Source organism: Peromyscus eremicus, chromosome X (assembly GCF_949786415.1).
Source record: "Peromyscus eremicus chromosome X, PerEre_H2_v1, whole genome shotgun sequence".
Classification (NCBI taxonomy): Eukaryota; Metazoa; Chordata; class Mammalia; order Rodentia; family Cricetidae; genus Peromyscus; species Peromyscus eremicus.
In genome coordinates this window covers 48543252-48559404 of record NC_081439.1, presented here as the reverse complement: position 1 = coordinate 48559404, position 16153 = coordinate 48543252, and the positions used below count along the sequence as shown (strand labels likewise).

Sequence of the window (16153 nt, the reverse complement as noted above, 5' to 3'; positions counted from 1 at the left end):
TCCCCCACCCACACTCCTGCATGACAGACAAATAGTGGGGACAACTCTTCCATGCTTACAACTTTAGGGCTGGCTTACCCATACCTCCGCCAATAGGGTTGGCTCTATTGGGTTACCCAGGTGAGGGGCAGAGCCAGTTCTCCTACCTGCCACAGGTGTTGATGGCGGTGGGCAGATATAGATTCTTGTTATCCACAGACTTTTTTGTTCCATACTGGAAACTATTTTTTGGTCATCCTGGAGACTGAACTCAGGACCTTAGGTATTCTAATTCTAAGCACATGTTCTGCCACTGAGCTACATTGCATGGGGTGTATTTTGTAGAAGTTCATTTTTTTTTTTTGAGATCACTGCTGCTCAGGTTGACCTCAAACTTCTGAGCTCTAGAGACCCTTCTATCCCAGCTTCCCAAGTAGCTAAAACTGTAGACCTGTGTCATCTTACCTACTTTAATTCACCATTATTTTAAACAATGGGAAGAACTGTCTCTGCTCCATAATACAAATGCTGAGGCAAAAAGAAATTTCTGGTTCAGAAAAACGCCTCAGGAGTTATCCGGACTTAGAAGACAGGTTCTGAAAGACAAAGTACCCCTGGCCGTTTCCTGCCAGAAGTCTCAGCTTTTCACTTGAAGTCCACTTTCCTCTTCTGTGGCCCTTCTCAAGATGTGTCCTCTGCAGTGGCATATTTTTCTGTTTATGATGCCAATGGGTTAAATAAAATAGCTTTTAAAAGCTTTAATCTTAGGGGGTTGAACAGTTCCGTCGTGATAGTTGCTAATGATCACTAAGCTTTGGTGAAGTCAATGCTGCTAATAAGAACAGAGTACGCCTAAAGACCCCGTTATTGTTGCTCACTTTCTTCCAGTTTCTAAGTCAGTCAGTTATTGCTGAATGAACCATAATTATGAAAAGAATCTTACTCTTTGCATATCAGAACATATCCTGTCTTCATTATGACTTTTTCAAGGTTGAATAATCCTGACTGCACCTGGTTTCAGCTAGTAACTTGAGGGGGGGGATGTAATCTTTGTTTACCATGATCTTTTTGTGGCAAATGAGGCATAAACAGTGTCAAATGTGTTGCATGAAGTGTGATATTAGTTTGACTGTAAAATGAGCTATTTGAATCTTTGAATCCAATATTAGGGTCTTTATTTTTTCTTTGCATGGAATTTTGTTTTTTCATCTTTAACTGTTGTGAGGATGACTTCTAATTTTCTGTGCACTTTGAATTTTTTTCTTTAAATTATCCTCAGTACCCCCTTCCCCTCTCCTTCTATTCCCCACTTATCCCCCCACCTCCTTGAAAATTACACAACTCTTGTAAGAATTTTAATCATCTACAGAAATGAAAATCCTTAGGCGGTCTTATTTCTTTCTGCTAGAATGAGTGACAAAAGAAAACACTGATGAGCTGTCTTGTGAAACTAGGGTAATTGGCCTTGTGAACAGTAACCTTTGCATGTGTCAGAATTTTCTTAGTATCTAAGATCAGTGGCTGTTTTGAGTGGCTGTGTTGATTACTCATAACTCATGGAGCCCAGGATTTTGTAAGATTTTGCTAAGTTGACCATCTCTTGAGTTGACTATCAAATCTTTGGAGTTCTTACTTGACAGCCAGTTTTCACGAATAGTGAGTGACTTGATGTCTGCAAAGCCATGTTTTAATGCTGCAGTATATATTACCTGGTGATCTCAGAAAAACAGAAGGGACTACAAATAGGAACTAGGTGTAAATATGTGAACACATTCTTTGGGCGTTTGACTTGCCTCTTTAATTTAATGTACTTGAAAGCTTTTATTTCCTATTGTTTTCTTTTGTTTTTTCAGGTGTGGTTTTCCTGTTTGGCAAAGTATGGATTGAATCAGCCCAAACCCATGTGAGCTGTTGTGTTATGGTGAAAAACATCGAGCGAACACTTTACTTTCTTCCCCGTGAAATGGTAAACATTAGTGATTACCTTTTAATCTGAGTAATTGTATATGACACAATTTTAATTTAAAAAGCATAGAAATGAAGTATTACTGAGCTTTTCAATTTTTTATAATAAAAGCTTAAAATATATAGTGCTGGGGGCTAGAAAGATGGTTTAGAGGTTAAGAGCTGGTACTGTTCTTCCAGAGAACCTAAGTTGAGTTCCTGACACCCTCATCAGGTAGCTTAGAACCCCCTGGAACTCCAAGAGGATTAACACCCTTTCTAGACTCCACTGGCACCCTCATACACACAGATACACATAGACATAATTTTTTTTGTTGTTTGTTTATTTTTGAGACAGGTACTGCGTATCTCTGGCTGGCCTGGAACTTATGGGGATCCACCTGCCTAATGAGCATCAGGATTAAAGACATGTGTCACTATGCCAGGCTCCATAGACATAGTTTTAAAAATAATAAATTTTAAAATATATGTAATGCTTCCTTTTTTCTTACTAGCCTTTTGCATAAAACTTGGGCTTGTGACTTAAAATCTCTGAAACACGACATGGCATTTGACTCAGTTTTCATGCTTTTGCTCCTTAGGCAGCAGTAACATTATCTCTATGGCTGTTTAACAAAATCATTTCCATTTCCTTTCCCTTCTTTGTCTGGACTTTTAACATCTCTAATCCCTCTAAGCCTCAGCTCTTGCCCCTTTCCATATTAGTTGAACTGGAACTTCTGGGCCAGGATTTTAAACATGTTTTTCCTATCATGGAGGATTGGTCATCTTTATTTCTGATTGGCTTTTATAATGAACTGGAGGGTTTGGCATTGAGTTTAGTATACTTTTTAGGTCTGTGTCTTCAAACTCATGGTAGGACTGTGCCAGTCAATGTTTAAATGAGTGGAGGTGCAAGTTGATTTAGGCTTCTGTTTTTCGTGGATGAGAAGACTTACACTCTTTTCCCTTCATTCTTCTTTCCGTGGGAGAACAGAAAATTGACCTAAACACAGGGAAAGAAACAACAACTCCAGTTACAATGAAGGATGTTTATGAAGAATTTGACTCAAAAATTGCAGCAAAATATAAAATAATGAAGTTCAAGTCCAAGGTTTGTATTCAGTACTGTATTTTTTTCTGGTTCTTGTTTATTTCCTGATTTGACAAATAGTTAACTGCACATTCACGCAGAATGCCTTCTGCATAGTTGTAACTCATTAAATGGAAATTTTATAGGTATGAATATAAAAGCAGTATGTTAGATTTGCAAAACTACTTTGTTTCTTTTAAAATCACTTATGAACTAATGGTCATGAATTTGATAGAAAGATGAGTTGAAGCAAATTAGTTGCTTCCAGTTCTTGCAGTATATCATGCATTCCTTCTCTGAAATGAAGAACTATTCTGATTTGTTTATACTAGTTATTGCCAATGCATTTTTTTTTTTTTTTGGTTTTTCGAGACAGGGTTTCTCTGTGTAGCTTTGCGCCTCTCCTGGAACTCACTTGGTAGCCCAGGCTGGCCTCGAACTCACAGAGATCCGCCTGGCTCTGCCTCCCGAGTGCTGGGATTAAAGGCGTGCGCCACCACCGCCCGGCTGCCAATGCATTTTTGCTTAAGGGGATGAGTAAGGCTTTGTCTTTAAAAATCCGTGCTTATGATACTGTTTCTGATAGAATGAAAATGTTTGCTTTGTGTGACCTGTGTGGTATATTGTCTTGAGTTTGGTAAGCTATTGATGCCTTTGGCTATAAATGTGGGAACTGTAGCCCAATTGAAAATACTGACTATATAAATGATTTCAGTAAAGGGAGGATTGAGTTGCTAAAGAAAGGCTAACTCTCTTAATTATTTGAGCTTGAAATTGAGAATCCTATCTTTAAAATTCCAGAAGCAGTACACAAAGCCCCAAATTTGAGCACCATCACTACAGACAGACAGCAACAATAAACTCCAAAACAAAAATTGCAGAAGCAGTGTATTATGAGCTGAATTTGTAATGTCAATTTCATTTTTCCAGCAAGGTGTAGTTGCTTAATTTCAAATACCATTGTAAAAAAATCAATCTTTTATTGTTTCCCTTGCATGCACCTATGTCTTAAATTCTCTAGTGTTCAACAGATGTTCTTTAGTATTTTTGTCAGTAGATGTTTTAGTATTAGTTGAAAGGAGAAAAGCTGTCTTTTTGTTTTTTTTTTTTTTTTTTGTTTTTTGTTTTTTTGAGACAGGGTCTCTCTGTGTAGCTTTGCACCTTTCCTGCATCTCGCTGTGTAGACCAGGCTGGCCTCGAACCCACAAAGATCCGCCTGGCTCTGCCTCCCGAGTGCTGGGATTAAAGGCGTGTGTGTTCTATTAGGATGCTAGATTCCTGATGATGAAATACGGGGACATGTATTATATCTATATTATACTGGCCAATTTAATTTTTGCAAAGTTTTTGTTCTGATAATTTTTAAATATCTGCTTACCCAGACAGTGGAAAAGAACTATGCTTTTGAGATACCTGATGTTCCAGAAAAATCTGAGTACTTGGAAGTTAGATACTCGGTAAGTCAAACAAAGAAAATTATGGGGCTTGGTTTAAAGTGACATTTTTCCATCTTTGGTCCTTCACCCGACTTTTAGTTAGGAGTATTGGCAGAGTTCCTGAAGCCCACAGTTCTTTAATAATTGAAACTGATAAAATTAAGTAATAGAGCATAGGTTATATGGCCTTTAAAGTATACATCTTCAAATAAGTAAGTTGAAACAGCACAACTGTTTGTCCAGTAGAATAGATATGCTGCATGATCGAGTTGGACGTCATCAGTCTACTGAAATGTCTTGTGAGCAGAGGAAAGGTGAGAGAGGAGTGTTAGTAGCACTCTGAGAGGCAAAGTCATTGTTGTGGGTGTTAATTAGCCGGACAGTTACCCTTTTACCTCTGTTTTCGTGTTTTGATCCTGATGTTGGAAAATGAATTTGTTTTTTTACAGTAGTGATGATGAAAAATAACATGGAAACATTTTCAATGAGTCCCACTGTATTGCTTTCATTCTTCTAATGGAATGTTACTTACTTGGCTATTCTTTATCAGTGAGGCAGAACAGCTCTGGACATTCTCTTGGAGGAGCTTCTTGTCCTATTTTTCTTCTAATGGGTGTCATCAAAATGCATTATTTTGTCATTGTGAATTGTTTTTGTTTCCCACTGTGAGTTGTTTCAGATTTCATTTGTAGCAAATTACATTTCATATTTATTAAAGGGGTTCTTCTGTTGTTCCATAGAGGCTTTGTTTATTTCAAATATAGACTGGAAAATATGAAGTAATAGTTTAAACAAAATAAAGTTTTTTTCTTCTTCTTCAGGCGGAAGTGCCACAGCTTCCACAGCATTTAAAAGGTGAAACATTTTCTCATGTATTTGGAACCAACACATCTAGCTTGGAACTATTCTTGATGAACAGAAAGATCAAAGGACCTTGTTGGCTTGAAGTAAAAAATCCACGTAAGGAAAAATGCTAAGTAGATTCCTGACAGTTTTTTTTAACTTTTCTTTCCTTTTATTGAAAATAGATTCTTTTCTCATACAATATATCTTGATTATAGTTTCTCCTCCCTCTATTCCTCCCAGTTCCTCCCCACCTCCCATCTCCTCTGGAGCCACTTCCCTTCTGTCTCTTATTAGAAAAGAACAGGCTTCTAAGAGATAGCAGTCAAACATGACAAAATGTAATAAGATGAAGCAAAAACTATCATGTTGAAGTTGGACACGGCAACTTAACAGGAGGAAAAGAATCCCAAGAGCAGGCACAAGAATCAGAGACCTACTCGTTCTCATGGTCAGGAGTCCCATAGAAATACTAAGCTAATAGCTGTAATAGATACACAAAGGACCTGATGGAGACCCCTGTAGGCCCTGCACTTGCTACTTCAGTCTCTTTGACCTCATATGCGCCTTGCTTAGTTGATTCAGAGGCTCTTGTTCTCCTGGTGTCATCAATCCCCTCTGGCTCTTAGAATCTATGCCACAGGTGAGAGGAGGGATTTGATGGAGACCTCCCATTGAGACTCTCCACATAATGTCTGGCTGTGGATGTGTTCCCATCTGCTGCCATAGGAAGCCATATGATGACTAGATAAGGCTCTGTCTAAGAATATAGCAGAGTATCATTAGGAGTCATTTTATTGATACTTTTGTTTTATCAGTAGTGTTTGGTTTTACCATAGGTCTCTGGGCTATCTAATATCTGGTTCTTAGTTGCTCAAACAGTGTTGGGTGTGGGTTCCTTCTTTTTGAGTGGGCCTTAGGTCAAATCACATATTGGTTGGCTACTCCCACAAGTTCTGTGCCACCATTGCCATAGCATATTTTGCAGGTGGGACAGATTGTAGGTCAAAGGTTTTGCAGCTGGGTTGGTGTCCACATTTCTCTTCTGGTAGCTTGTAGAGTACCTTCCTGCACCAAAGACACTACAGTGAGTTGTATGGGTGATGTCCTTGGCAATGGGGACTTGCTATCAGTTTGCTGAGAACAGCCTTTTGTTTTAACAACAGCCTGCATTGTTTGGGGATTTCCATGGGACCCCCCTTTAGATTTTTTTTTAAGGAAAGTTAAGGAATTGGTCTAATTATTTTAATGTTTCTGCTTCTTTTTTGTGTTTGTTTCTTGAATGTTTTCCTTGAGTGATTTTGGTAATATACTTGGAGTCACTTTCTTTTTTGTAATTTATTTATTTATATTTTATGTACATTAATGTTTTGCCTGCATGTATGTCTGTGTGAGGGCATCAGATTCGCCTGAAACAGGAGTTATAGATAGTTGTGAGCTGCCATGTGGTTGGGGGAATTGAACTTGGTTCCTCTGGAAGAGCATCCAGTGCTCTTAACTACTGAGCCATTTTTAGCCCTTGGAATCACTTTCTAATACCTGACAATTTAGTCTGCGGGAGGCCTTAGTGCAGGCAGTTGGGTGTGTGTGACCCTCATGTGTTGGCATTTATATGTTTTTTTTTTTTTTTAGCCTGGCTGATAAGGTGCAGCTGTTCTCCAGAATGAACTGCTGACCTTTGGAGGGGAGGGAATCACAACCTAATGTGGCCAGGACTCTTTGACTTGCTACCTGATCTTTTTAGCACTTGTATCTAGGATACTATTTTGTCTTCATACATATCTTTAAAATGTTTTCAATTCCTCTAAGGCAGGTGTTATTTTTAAAGCCAATCTTGAATTCTTTGAAAAAAGTTATAAAAGCTATTGATCCTCCCTTACTCCCCCAAATGAACATAAGTATATTTACACACACAAGGATTAGCATACTACCCACTAATGTGGCTTATGTTTAGTTAGATGTTATACTATGTCATTCTTATTACACAATAGCTTTGAAGAATACCTCTTTTAATCAAAAATGTCATAATTATAGTACCTTTTCTTTTTCAGTAAGTTATTGATATGTCGTATCTATTCTTTCTTAGAGCTCTTGAATCAGCCAATCAGTTGGTGTAAATTTGAGGCAGTGGCTTTGAAACCAGACCTGGTGAATGTAATTAAAGATGTCAGTCCTCCTCCACTTGTGGTAATGTCTTTCAGCATGAAGACAATGCAAAATGTAAAGAACCATGAGCATGAGGTAAAGAAAAATGGCAGATTTTGTACTTAGGCCTTAGATACAGTACTTGTCTGAATTTGATCTGCTTTCTTAGAAAAGCAAGTTGTTCTTTTTGGAGGGGAAAGGGTACAAACTTGGCACTGAGCCGTGTTTTAGAGAACGAATTGAATTTGCCTGGTATTATACATTTTTAAAGGATTTAAATTGCTGGAAATATTTTGATTTTGTTCTTTTAAGTAGACACAGAGGAAATAATATGAGCTCCTTATGCCAGTCACATGTGTTTAGTAGTTAGCAGTGTTTTGTGACACATGTTTATAGCCTTCTTTCCCTTTTCCTTCATAAGTACTTAAAAGATACTGTCATTTTACCCTAGTATGCTTTGGTATACTTCTCTCAAAATAAGCACATTTTCCTTATGTGTGTTTGTAGTGTATGTATTTGTCAGTAAGGCTGTGCACAAGTGTGCACACATGTTCGTGCATGTGAAGGCCAGAGGTCAACATTGGGTGCTTTTACTTGAGTGCTCTCTCTACCTTATTTGTTGAGATAAGAGTCTGTCACTGAACCTGAAGCTCATCAATCCTGTTACTCGGCCTGGTCAAGGAGCTTCAGGGATTTGCCTGTTTCCTAGCACTGAGGTTACAGACACATGCCACCACCTCTGGCTTGTTATGTTTGGGATCAAGGCTCAGGTCCTCATGCTTGTCTGGCAGGCACTTAACTGACTGACATCTCTTTAGCCTTTACTTAATGCACACTTTCTTACATTACCCTATTAGCATACTTAACATTACCTTATGATTCCTCGATATAATCTACAGTTGCACATACTTGGAAGAATCTGCTTCTCATGATGGTTTTTAAAGTTGATTTGTTTGAATCCAGATTTACACAATAGATTCATAGATGAATATTTAATTTTTATGCCTCTGGAATCTTTTTAAATGGTAGTAGCTCCCACTCATCCCCCTTTAGTTTTTTCAGTGATAAGGAATAATTTTTAAAAAACTACTGATGACGATCTCATAGGAAGTCCCATTTTCTGTGCATGTTTGTTGTGGTACCATTAGGAATCTTCTATACCTGATGCTGACAGAGAGTAACCTGTGAGCTTAATTCATCCTGCCACCTGTTTTTGTAATTACAGTTTTATTTAGACACAGTAGGTTTTCAGATTTGCACTACAAGAACAATAAGATAGTAATGACAGGTCACACGGTCTGAAGAGCTTAAAATATTTACTTTCTGGCCCCTTAGAGAGACAATGTGCCAAACTCAGTTCTGCCCTTTGTGCTGCAGTGTGGAATATTAACTCTAAAGTATCAAAGAGATTCAAGTTCAACTTTTTTATCCAGAATAATTCATGGATAGGTGGCCAGTGTACTTCATATTGGAGCATTTTGGAAGGCAGATTATTGCCTGGTTAAACTGTTTTGGGCTGGATGGTTTTTTGTTGTGAAGCACTGTCCTGTGCGTCACAGGATGTTTAACAGTATCTCTGGCCTCTGCCTACTAGATGCAGGTAGCACTACTTTCTCCTAGTTATGACAACAGAAAAATTCCTACAGCCATTGCTAGATATCGTGCAGAGGGAAAAGGAGGTACATTCACCCCAGTAGAGAGCCACTGATCGAATCGTTTCTTAATGTGGGTTATTTTTGCCTGAGTTTGTTATTTCTCTAGGAGCTGTAAAATGGTGGCTTTCTAATTATGTTTGTGTTTATGAGTTCAATTTTTCTGTAAAGTTACCTTCATTAACTGGCAATTATTTGATTACATTGTACAGGAACAACAGACTACATGCTTTCATTGCAGATTTTCAGAGTAGGAAGTTGGGAACTTAAAGCATCAGTTATCTTTAGTTGTTGCTGTTTTGACTTTTTTGCACATAGACTGTATGTGTTCATGGTGTCCCTATATTTTGTATTATTAATTTTTATTTTTTGAAATTCCAATTTTTTATTATATTTGTGTGTGTGTGTGTGTTTTTGTGACATGTGTCAGAACATTTGTATGGAGGTCAGAGCACAGCTTACAGGAGATAGTTCTCTTTTTCCTCCTCATCCTAGAGATTGAACTCTGGTTGTCAGGCTTGGTGACAGCACCTTTGTCTGCTCAACAATCTCTGTCCTGTTACTTGGGGGGTATTTAGTAGTTTTAATCTATGGTATTCATCATTATCATCATTATTATTGATGTTGGGGTCTTACTCTGTTGCCCAGGTCTTGAATGTATAGGCTGCTGATCTCCTTCCACCCCAGTCTCCCAAATGGCTTTGGCTACAGGACTGCTGCCCCACCTAGCTCATTCTTTTTCATGGGTGTAGTTGTCTTACTTTGGTTAGGTAAAGCTCTTTTATGTTTGTTTCTAAGTAGTTTTGATACTTTTTTTTTTTTTTTTTGACACAGGGTTTCTCTGTGTATTCCTGGCTGTCCTGGAACTCGTTCTGCAGACCAGGCTGGTCTTGAACTCATAGAGATCCACCTACCTCTGCCTCCTGAGTGCTGGGATTAAAAGTGTGCACCACCACAGCCCAGCTTGATACTTACATTAAAAAAAAATAAAATTTGGCAGTGTTTTCTTTTAGCATGTAATTTGAGCTTTTATTTATTTATTTGTTCATTTACTTAATTATTTTTGGTAGTATTGAGGATTGACTCAAGACTTTGCACAAGATAAGCTCATTTTACCACTGAGCTATGCCTCCTGTCCTTGATCTTTCAAATAATAGTTAACATAGTAGATAGCCAGAGTTAATAATTAAGTATTGAGGAAAGGTTTAATCAGTACTTGGTTCAAATTAAGAGAAATATCCATTCCCAGAGTGATTTTTTTTTTTACATACCATTTCTTAACAAAGAGAATAGGAATTTGTGGAGAAAAAGCTGATTCAGAGTAGGAAATGGGCCGGGCGGTGGTGGCACACGCCTTTAATCCCAGCACTCGGGAGGAAGAGCCAGGCGAATCTCTGTGAGTTCGAGGCCAGCCTGGGCTACCAAGTGAGTTCCAGGAAAGGCGCAAAACTACACAGAGAAACCCTGCCTCGAAAAACCGAAAAAAAAAAAAAAAAGAGTAGGAAATGTATGAGATAAACCTGTAACACTTTGTTATGTCATAAAGCATGGACAATATTAAAATTTACGAAGATATATCTGACTCAGGAAACACGCTGAAAACAGTCTTCTCGCAAAATATGGGACAATATGAGCATCAGAAGAATAATTGCTACAGATGGAAATATCAGAAACATAAATTCCTAATTTATAATAAATACATAAATGTCAAATAATACCACTACATTAGTCACTTTCTTTGGAAATCTAAGGAACTAGCTCATTTGAAAACATAAAAATAAATGAATCAAGTATTTGTCCTGACTTTTCTGGGATAAGTAGTTCTAGAAGCCAGCTAATAGAAGTGTGAAATTGCTCTTCTTAGAAGTTTTCAGTACATGATGAGGAAAAACTACCAAATTATAATCCCTAGTGAAATGGGTCTAAATCAGTTCTCAGCCTGTTGGTTGCTAACCCTTTGGGGGGTCACATATCAGATATCCTGTATATGAGATATTTACATTGTGATTCATAACAGTAGCAAAATTACAGTTCTGAAGTAGCAATGAAATAATTTTATGGTTGGTATAACAAGCTTTCTTGTTGAATTATATTTGGACCACCAACTTTCAAGTAATGACTTGGATACTTATTATTAATTATAAAAGCTTGGCCTTAGCTTAGGCTTTTTCCTAACTAGTTCATATGACTTAAATTAACCCATATTTTTTAATCTGAGTTCTGGCATGTTGTTCGTTACCTCATCTCTGTACTGGGACTCCCACACACCTAGATTCATCCCTCTTACTTCCTCTCTCTCTGTTAGAAATCCTGCCTATACCTCCTGCCTATTGTCCATTCAGCTCTTTATTACACCAATCACAGCAATACATCTTCACATAGTGTACAAATTTCCCACAACAGTTGGGGTCATCAGAGCATGAGGAACTGTATTAAAGGGTCATAGAATAAGGAAGGTTGAGAACCACTGGTCTAAGTAATGATCACCAGTGGCCACTAATATTACTGAAACAGAGAAGCAGATAATACATGCTTGTGTGCCTTCTAATAGAAACAATCAGTAGCACCTTTCAAATCTTGCCAGCAATTTGAACCTGGTTTTGATCAAATCTTTTGATCTAACTGAATTTGTAGACATTGCAGAGACAGGAGAAGGTCTGTATCTGTTGAGATACAGACTATCTGGGGCTGGAGACATGGCCAGAACACTGGCTGCTCTTCCAGAGGACCAAGGTTAGATTTCTAGCACCCACACAGCAGCTCACAACTAACTGTAACTCTAATCCCAGGGAGTCCGACACTCACTCTGTCCTCCAGGCTAGTAGCTTCTAGGGTTTACAGCTGGGTAAGAGTGTTCAATACTTTTCTCTCCTAGTAGCATAAATAGACCCTTCTGGCACTATTAAAGCTAACCTGCAGGGATGAAACTTCTATTGGTTTACCAGTTTGATTTTTTTTTCCATGTCCTATGATGTCCCAAGCATGTGGTGTCTTTTGTAATAGGGTCTTACTATCTAATGGTACACAAAGATACATACAGGCAGAAGATCTATACATATAAAATAAAAATAAAGATTTAAAAAAATGCCAAATTTAAAAAATGGTCTTTTAGAGTGATGGTTTTTGATAGGATAAGATTTGGCTGTTGAAGTATACTTGTTAATGTTGAGAGATGTTTTGGGTTGGTATAACTCAGAGATATACAGGAAACAAGGATGGCAATACTAGTACCTAGTGAGTAAGTCTTAACATTGTATAGTGCACTAGATAGCCCTCATTACAAATAATTATTTGGCCCAAAATATCAGTAGTACTGAGGGTGAAAAACACTTTCAAAGACTCATACTGAAATAGTTCTAGGAAAAAAATGATCATTGAAACCTGATTATGAATATATGGGCATTAATTTTAATAATTTTTACTCAATTTTAAACCTGTTTAAATATTTTCACAATAAAGAGCCTAGAGAGATGGCCTAGTAGCTAACAATCCATGCTGCTCTTGAAGAGTTTGCTTTCTAGCACCCATGTCAGGCAGCTCACAGCTATCTGTAACTCCAGCTTCAGAGGTTCTAATATCGTCTTCTAGTCTCCATGGATACCTGCACACATGTCACACACACACACACACACACACACACACACACACACACACACACACACACACAAATCTTTTTTATTGGGAATCTCTTATGCATGCATGTGTTTTCTTTCATCAAATCCACCTCCTCATTCCCTTCTTCCAGTTCCTCTCCTATCTCCCCATCATGCTTCCCTCTCAACTTGCATATGTTCTCTCTTTTTTTTCTGAGTTCACTTAGTACTGCCTGTATATGCATGAGTAGAGGTCTGTCTACTAGAGCATGGTTAACCTTTCAGAGGTTGCGTCCCTGAAAAAAAAGAAAACAAACAAAAAAACTCTTCCTCTCCTTGTATCCATCACTTGCCAAAATAGCTCCTTAGCTAGGGGTTGGACTTCACCAGCCTCTCTCATCTTGGCTAGAATTTTGGCTGGTTTGATCTTGTGCAGATTCTGTATGGGCAGTTATAGCCACTGTCGGTTCATGTGTGCAGTGGACCTGTCATGTCCAGCAAATAATGTTTTATTGCTGACAATCACTGTCTCTGGGTCTGTCTTAGTTAGGCTTTCATTGCTGGGAAGAGACACCATGACCACAGCAACTCTTATAAGAAAACATTTAATTAGGGTGGCTCACTTACAGTTTCAGAGGTTCAGTCCATTATCATCATGTTGGGCAGCATGGTGGCATGTAGGCAGATGTGGTGCTTTAGTAGCTGAGAGTCCTACATCTTGCAGGCAGCAGGAAGTGGACTGACACATTGGGTGGTATCCTGAGCATACGAAACCTCAAAGCTCACCCCCGCAGTGACACACTTTCTCTAACAAGGCCATAACTACTCCAGCAAAGCCACACCTCCTAATAGTGCCACTCCCTATGAGCTTGTGGGTGCCAATTACATGCAAACTACCACAGGCTCTTAGCATCTCTCTTCCCTCTCTTCTGCAATGATCCCTGAGCCTTGAGGAGTAAGTTGTGATATAGATGCCCATTTAGAGGTAAGTGTTCCCCAGCCTCTTATTCTCTGCAATTTTGACTAGTTTTGGATTTCTGTACTAATCACCATCTACCGCAAAGAGAAGCTTCTCTGATGAAGGATGAGAGATGCACTACTCTATGGGTATTAAGATAAGAACTTGTGGGGGGCTATCTAATACTATTTCCATTTAGCAGAACAGTAGTATCAGGTTTTCCCATAGGATCGATTACCTAGCTAGTCAGGGAGTCACAACCCAGTCAGTGGGCAGCACCAGTCTTGAGGTCTGTCTTATGGAACAAGCTTAAAATCCAATCAGAAAGTGGTTGGTTACTCCTGTAACATTCATATATGTGCTGGCTAGTTCTTGGTGTTTTTTTTTTTTTTGTTTTTGTTGTTATTTTTTGTTTTCCAACTTGACACAAGATAGTTATTTGGGAAGAGGAACCTCAATTGAGAAAATGTCTCCATTCACATTGTCTGTAGGCAAGTCTGTAGGGCATTTCTTTTTTTATTTATTTAAATTTTTTTTTCATTTTACATATCAACCACAGTTCCCCCTCTCTCCCCTTCTCTCGTTCCCTCCTCACTCCCCTCACCCCCATCCATTCCTCAGAGGGGGTAAGGCCTCCCTTGGGAAGTTAACAAAGTCTGGCATGCCAAGTCACAATAGGGCCAACCAAGCCTGTCCCCCCTGCATCAAGGCTGAGCAAGGTTTCCCACCATAGGTAAGGGGCTCCAAAAAATCAGTTCATGCACCCTGATAAGTCCTGGTCCCACTGCCAGGGGACCCACAAACAGATTAAACCACACAACTGTCACTCACATTCAGAGGGCTTATAGTTTGGTTCCATTCAGGTTCCCCAGCTATCAGTCCCAAGTTTGTGAGCTCCTACTAGCTCACATCAGCTGTCTCTATGGTTTTCCCCATCATGATCTTGACTCCTTTTGCTCATATGATTCCTCCTCCCTCTCTCCAGCTGAACTCCTGGAGCTCAGCCTGGTGCTTAGCTGTGGATCTCTGCATCTACTTCCATCAGTTACAGATGTAGGTTCAATGATGACAATTAGGGTAGTCACTAATCTCATTACAGGGGAAGGCCAGTTTAGGCACCCTCTCCACTATTGCTAGGAGTCTTAGCTGGGGTCATCCTTGTAGATTCCTTGGAATATCCCCAGCACCAAGTTTTTTCCTAACCCCATAAGGGCTCCCTCTTATCAATATATCTCTATCATTGCTCTCCTTCTCTGCCCCTCCCCCAACTCAACCATCTCAATCCCTCATGTTCTCATCCCCTATGCCCTCTGTTCTAACCCCCACTCCTGGTTTACCCAGGAGATCTTAACTATTTCCCCTTCCTAGGGCGCTCCATGTGTGTCCCTGTTAGGGTCCTCCTTGATACCTAGGTTCTCTGGGGTTGTGGATTGTAGCCTAGTTATCCTTTGCTTTGTGTCTAATATCCACTTATGATTAATGGCACTATTAAAACTAGCCTGTATGGATGAAACTTGCATGTTGGTACCAGCTTGATTTCTTCATGTTTTATACTCAGGAATGTGCTGTCATTTGTAATAGGGTCTACCTGTCAAGTTTTGTAGTGTAACCAAGATAATTGATAATAGCCTGTAATGTTTGGAGTGAGGTATGGCATCCCACTGACCAGTAACTTGAAAAGAGGCAACTTATACCTGACATTGGCTTTGTATTTGATAGTCTGTGGTATCTGGGAGAGGCATTGTCCCCTGGTAAGAGAGTAACTCCATTTGAACTCCTTTTATATATGTATATGTGTATATTATAGGAAACTTCTATAGTAGTAGGTTCCCATATGGCTTTTTCAAATGTCTTTAGTGTTAGTTAACCTCCCTCCATATACTTTCTCCTTTACCTGGGCTCCCATCAACCATCATGTTTAACCCTTCCCGTTCAGTTAGTTATTCCCTCTTTCTCGTTCATATCACCTGAGTTCTATCCCACTTCCCTTGAATTCCCCCCGCCCATGGCTGCTTACTAGTTTCCCACCTTCTATGGCTGCTCCAATTTAAACACACATTCTAAAGAGTCAAAGCTAGCATCCACATATGAGAGAAAACATGTGGTATTTGTCTTTCTGGGGTTGGGTTATCTCACTCAGAATGATTATTTCCAGCTTTGTCCATTGCCTGAAAATTTTATAATATGCCGTGTGTGTGTGTGTGTGTGTGTGTGTGTGTGTGTGTGTGTGTGTGTGTGTGTTTGTGTATACCACATTTTCAGTATTCATTCGTTAGTGGCCATCACTGTTTTAATTTGCATTTCCCAGATAGCTAAGGATGTTGAACATTTGAAAACATACTTCTCAGCCATTTTGTATTTCTTGAGTTTTATTTAGTTCCATGCCCAATTTTTAGTTTGATTATTTGTTTTCTTGGTGCTTAGTTCTCTCTATATTGTAGATACTAACCCTTTGTTGTCAGAGCTTTAAATACTTTCTTAAAGAAGCGAAAGGAATTTATATGTATTAA

The 16153-nt window shown here is 38.9% G+C and overlaps 1 protein-coding gene across 1 annotated transcript in view; it reads left to right on the top strand.

Moving 5' to 3' along the window:
- Window positions 1–16153, top strand: part of Pola1 (DNA polymerase alpha 1, catalytic subunit) — a 330473-nt gene that overhangs the window by 26138 nt on the left and 288182 nt on the right. The window contains exons 11-15 of the mRNA XM_059250151.1: window positions 1833–1945; window positions 2921–3037; window positions 4399–4473; window positions 5274–5412; window positions 7382–7536. Of these exons, the coding sequence (XP_059106134.1) occupies window positions 1833–1945; window positions 2921–3037; window positions 4399–4473; window positions 5274–5412; window positions 7382–7536 (599 nt within the window). The remainder of the gene's footprint in view (window positions 1–1832; window positions 1946–2920; window positions 3038–4398; window positions 4474–5273; window positions 5413–7381; window positions 7537–16153) is intronic.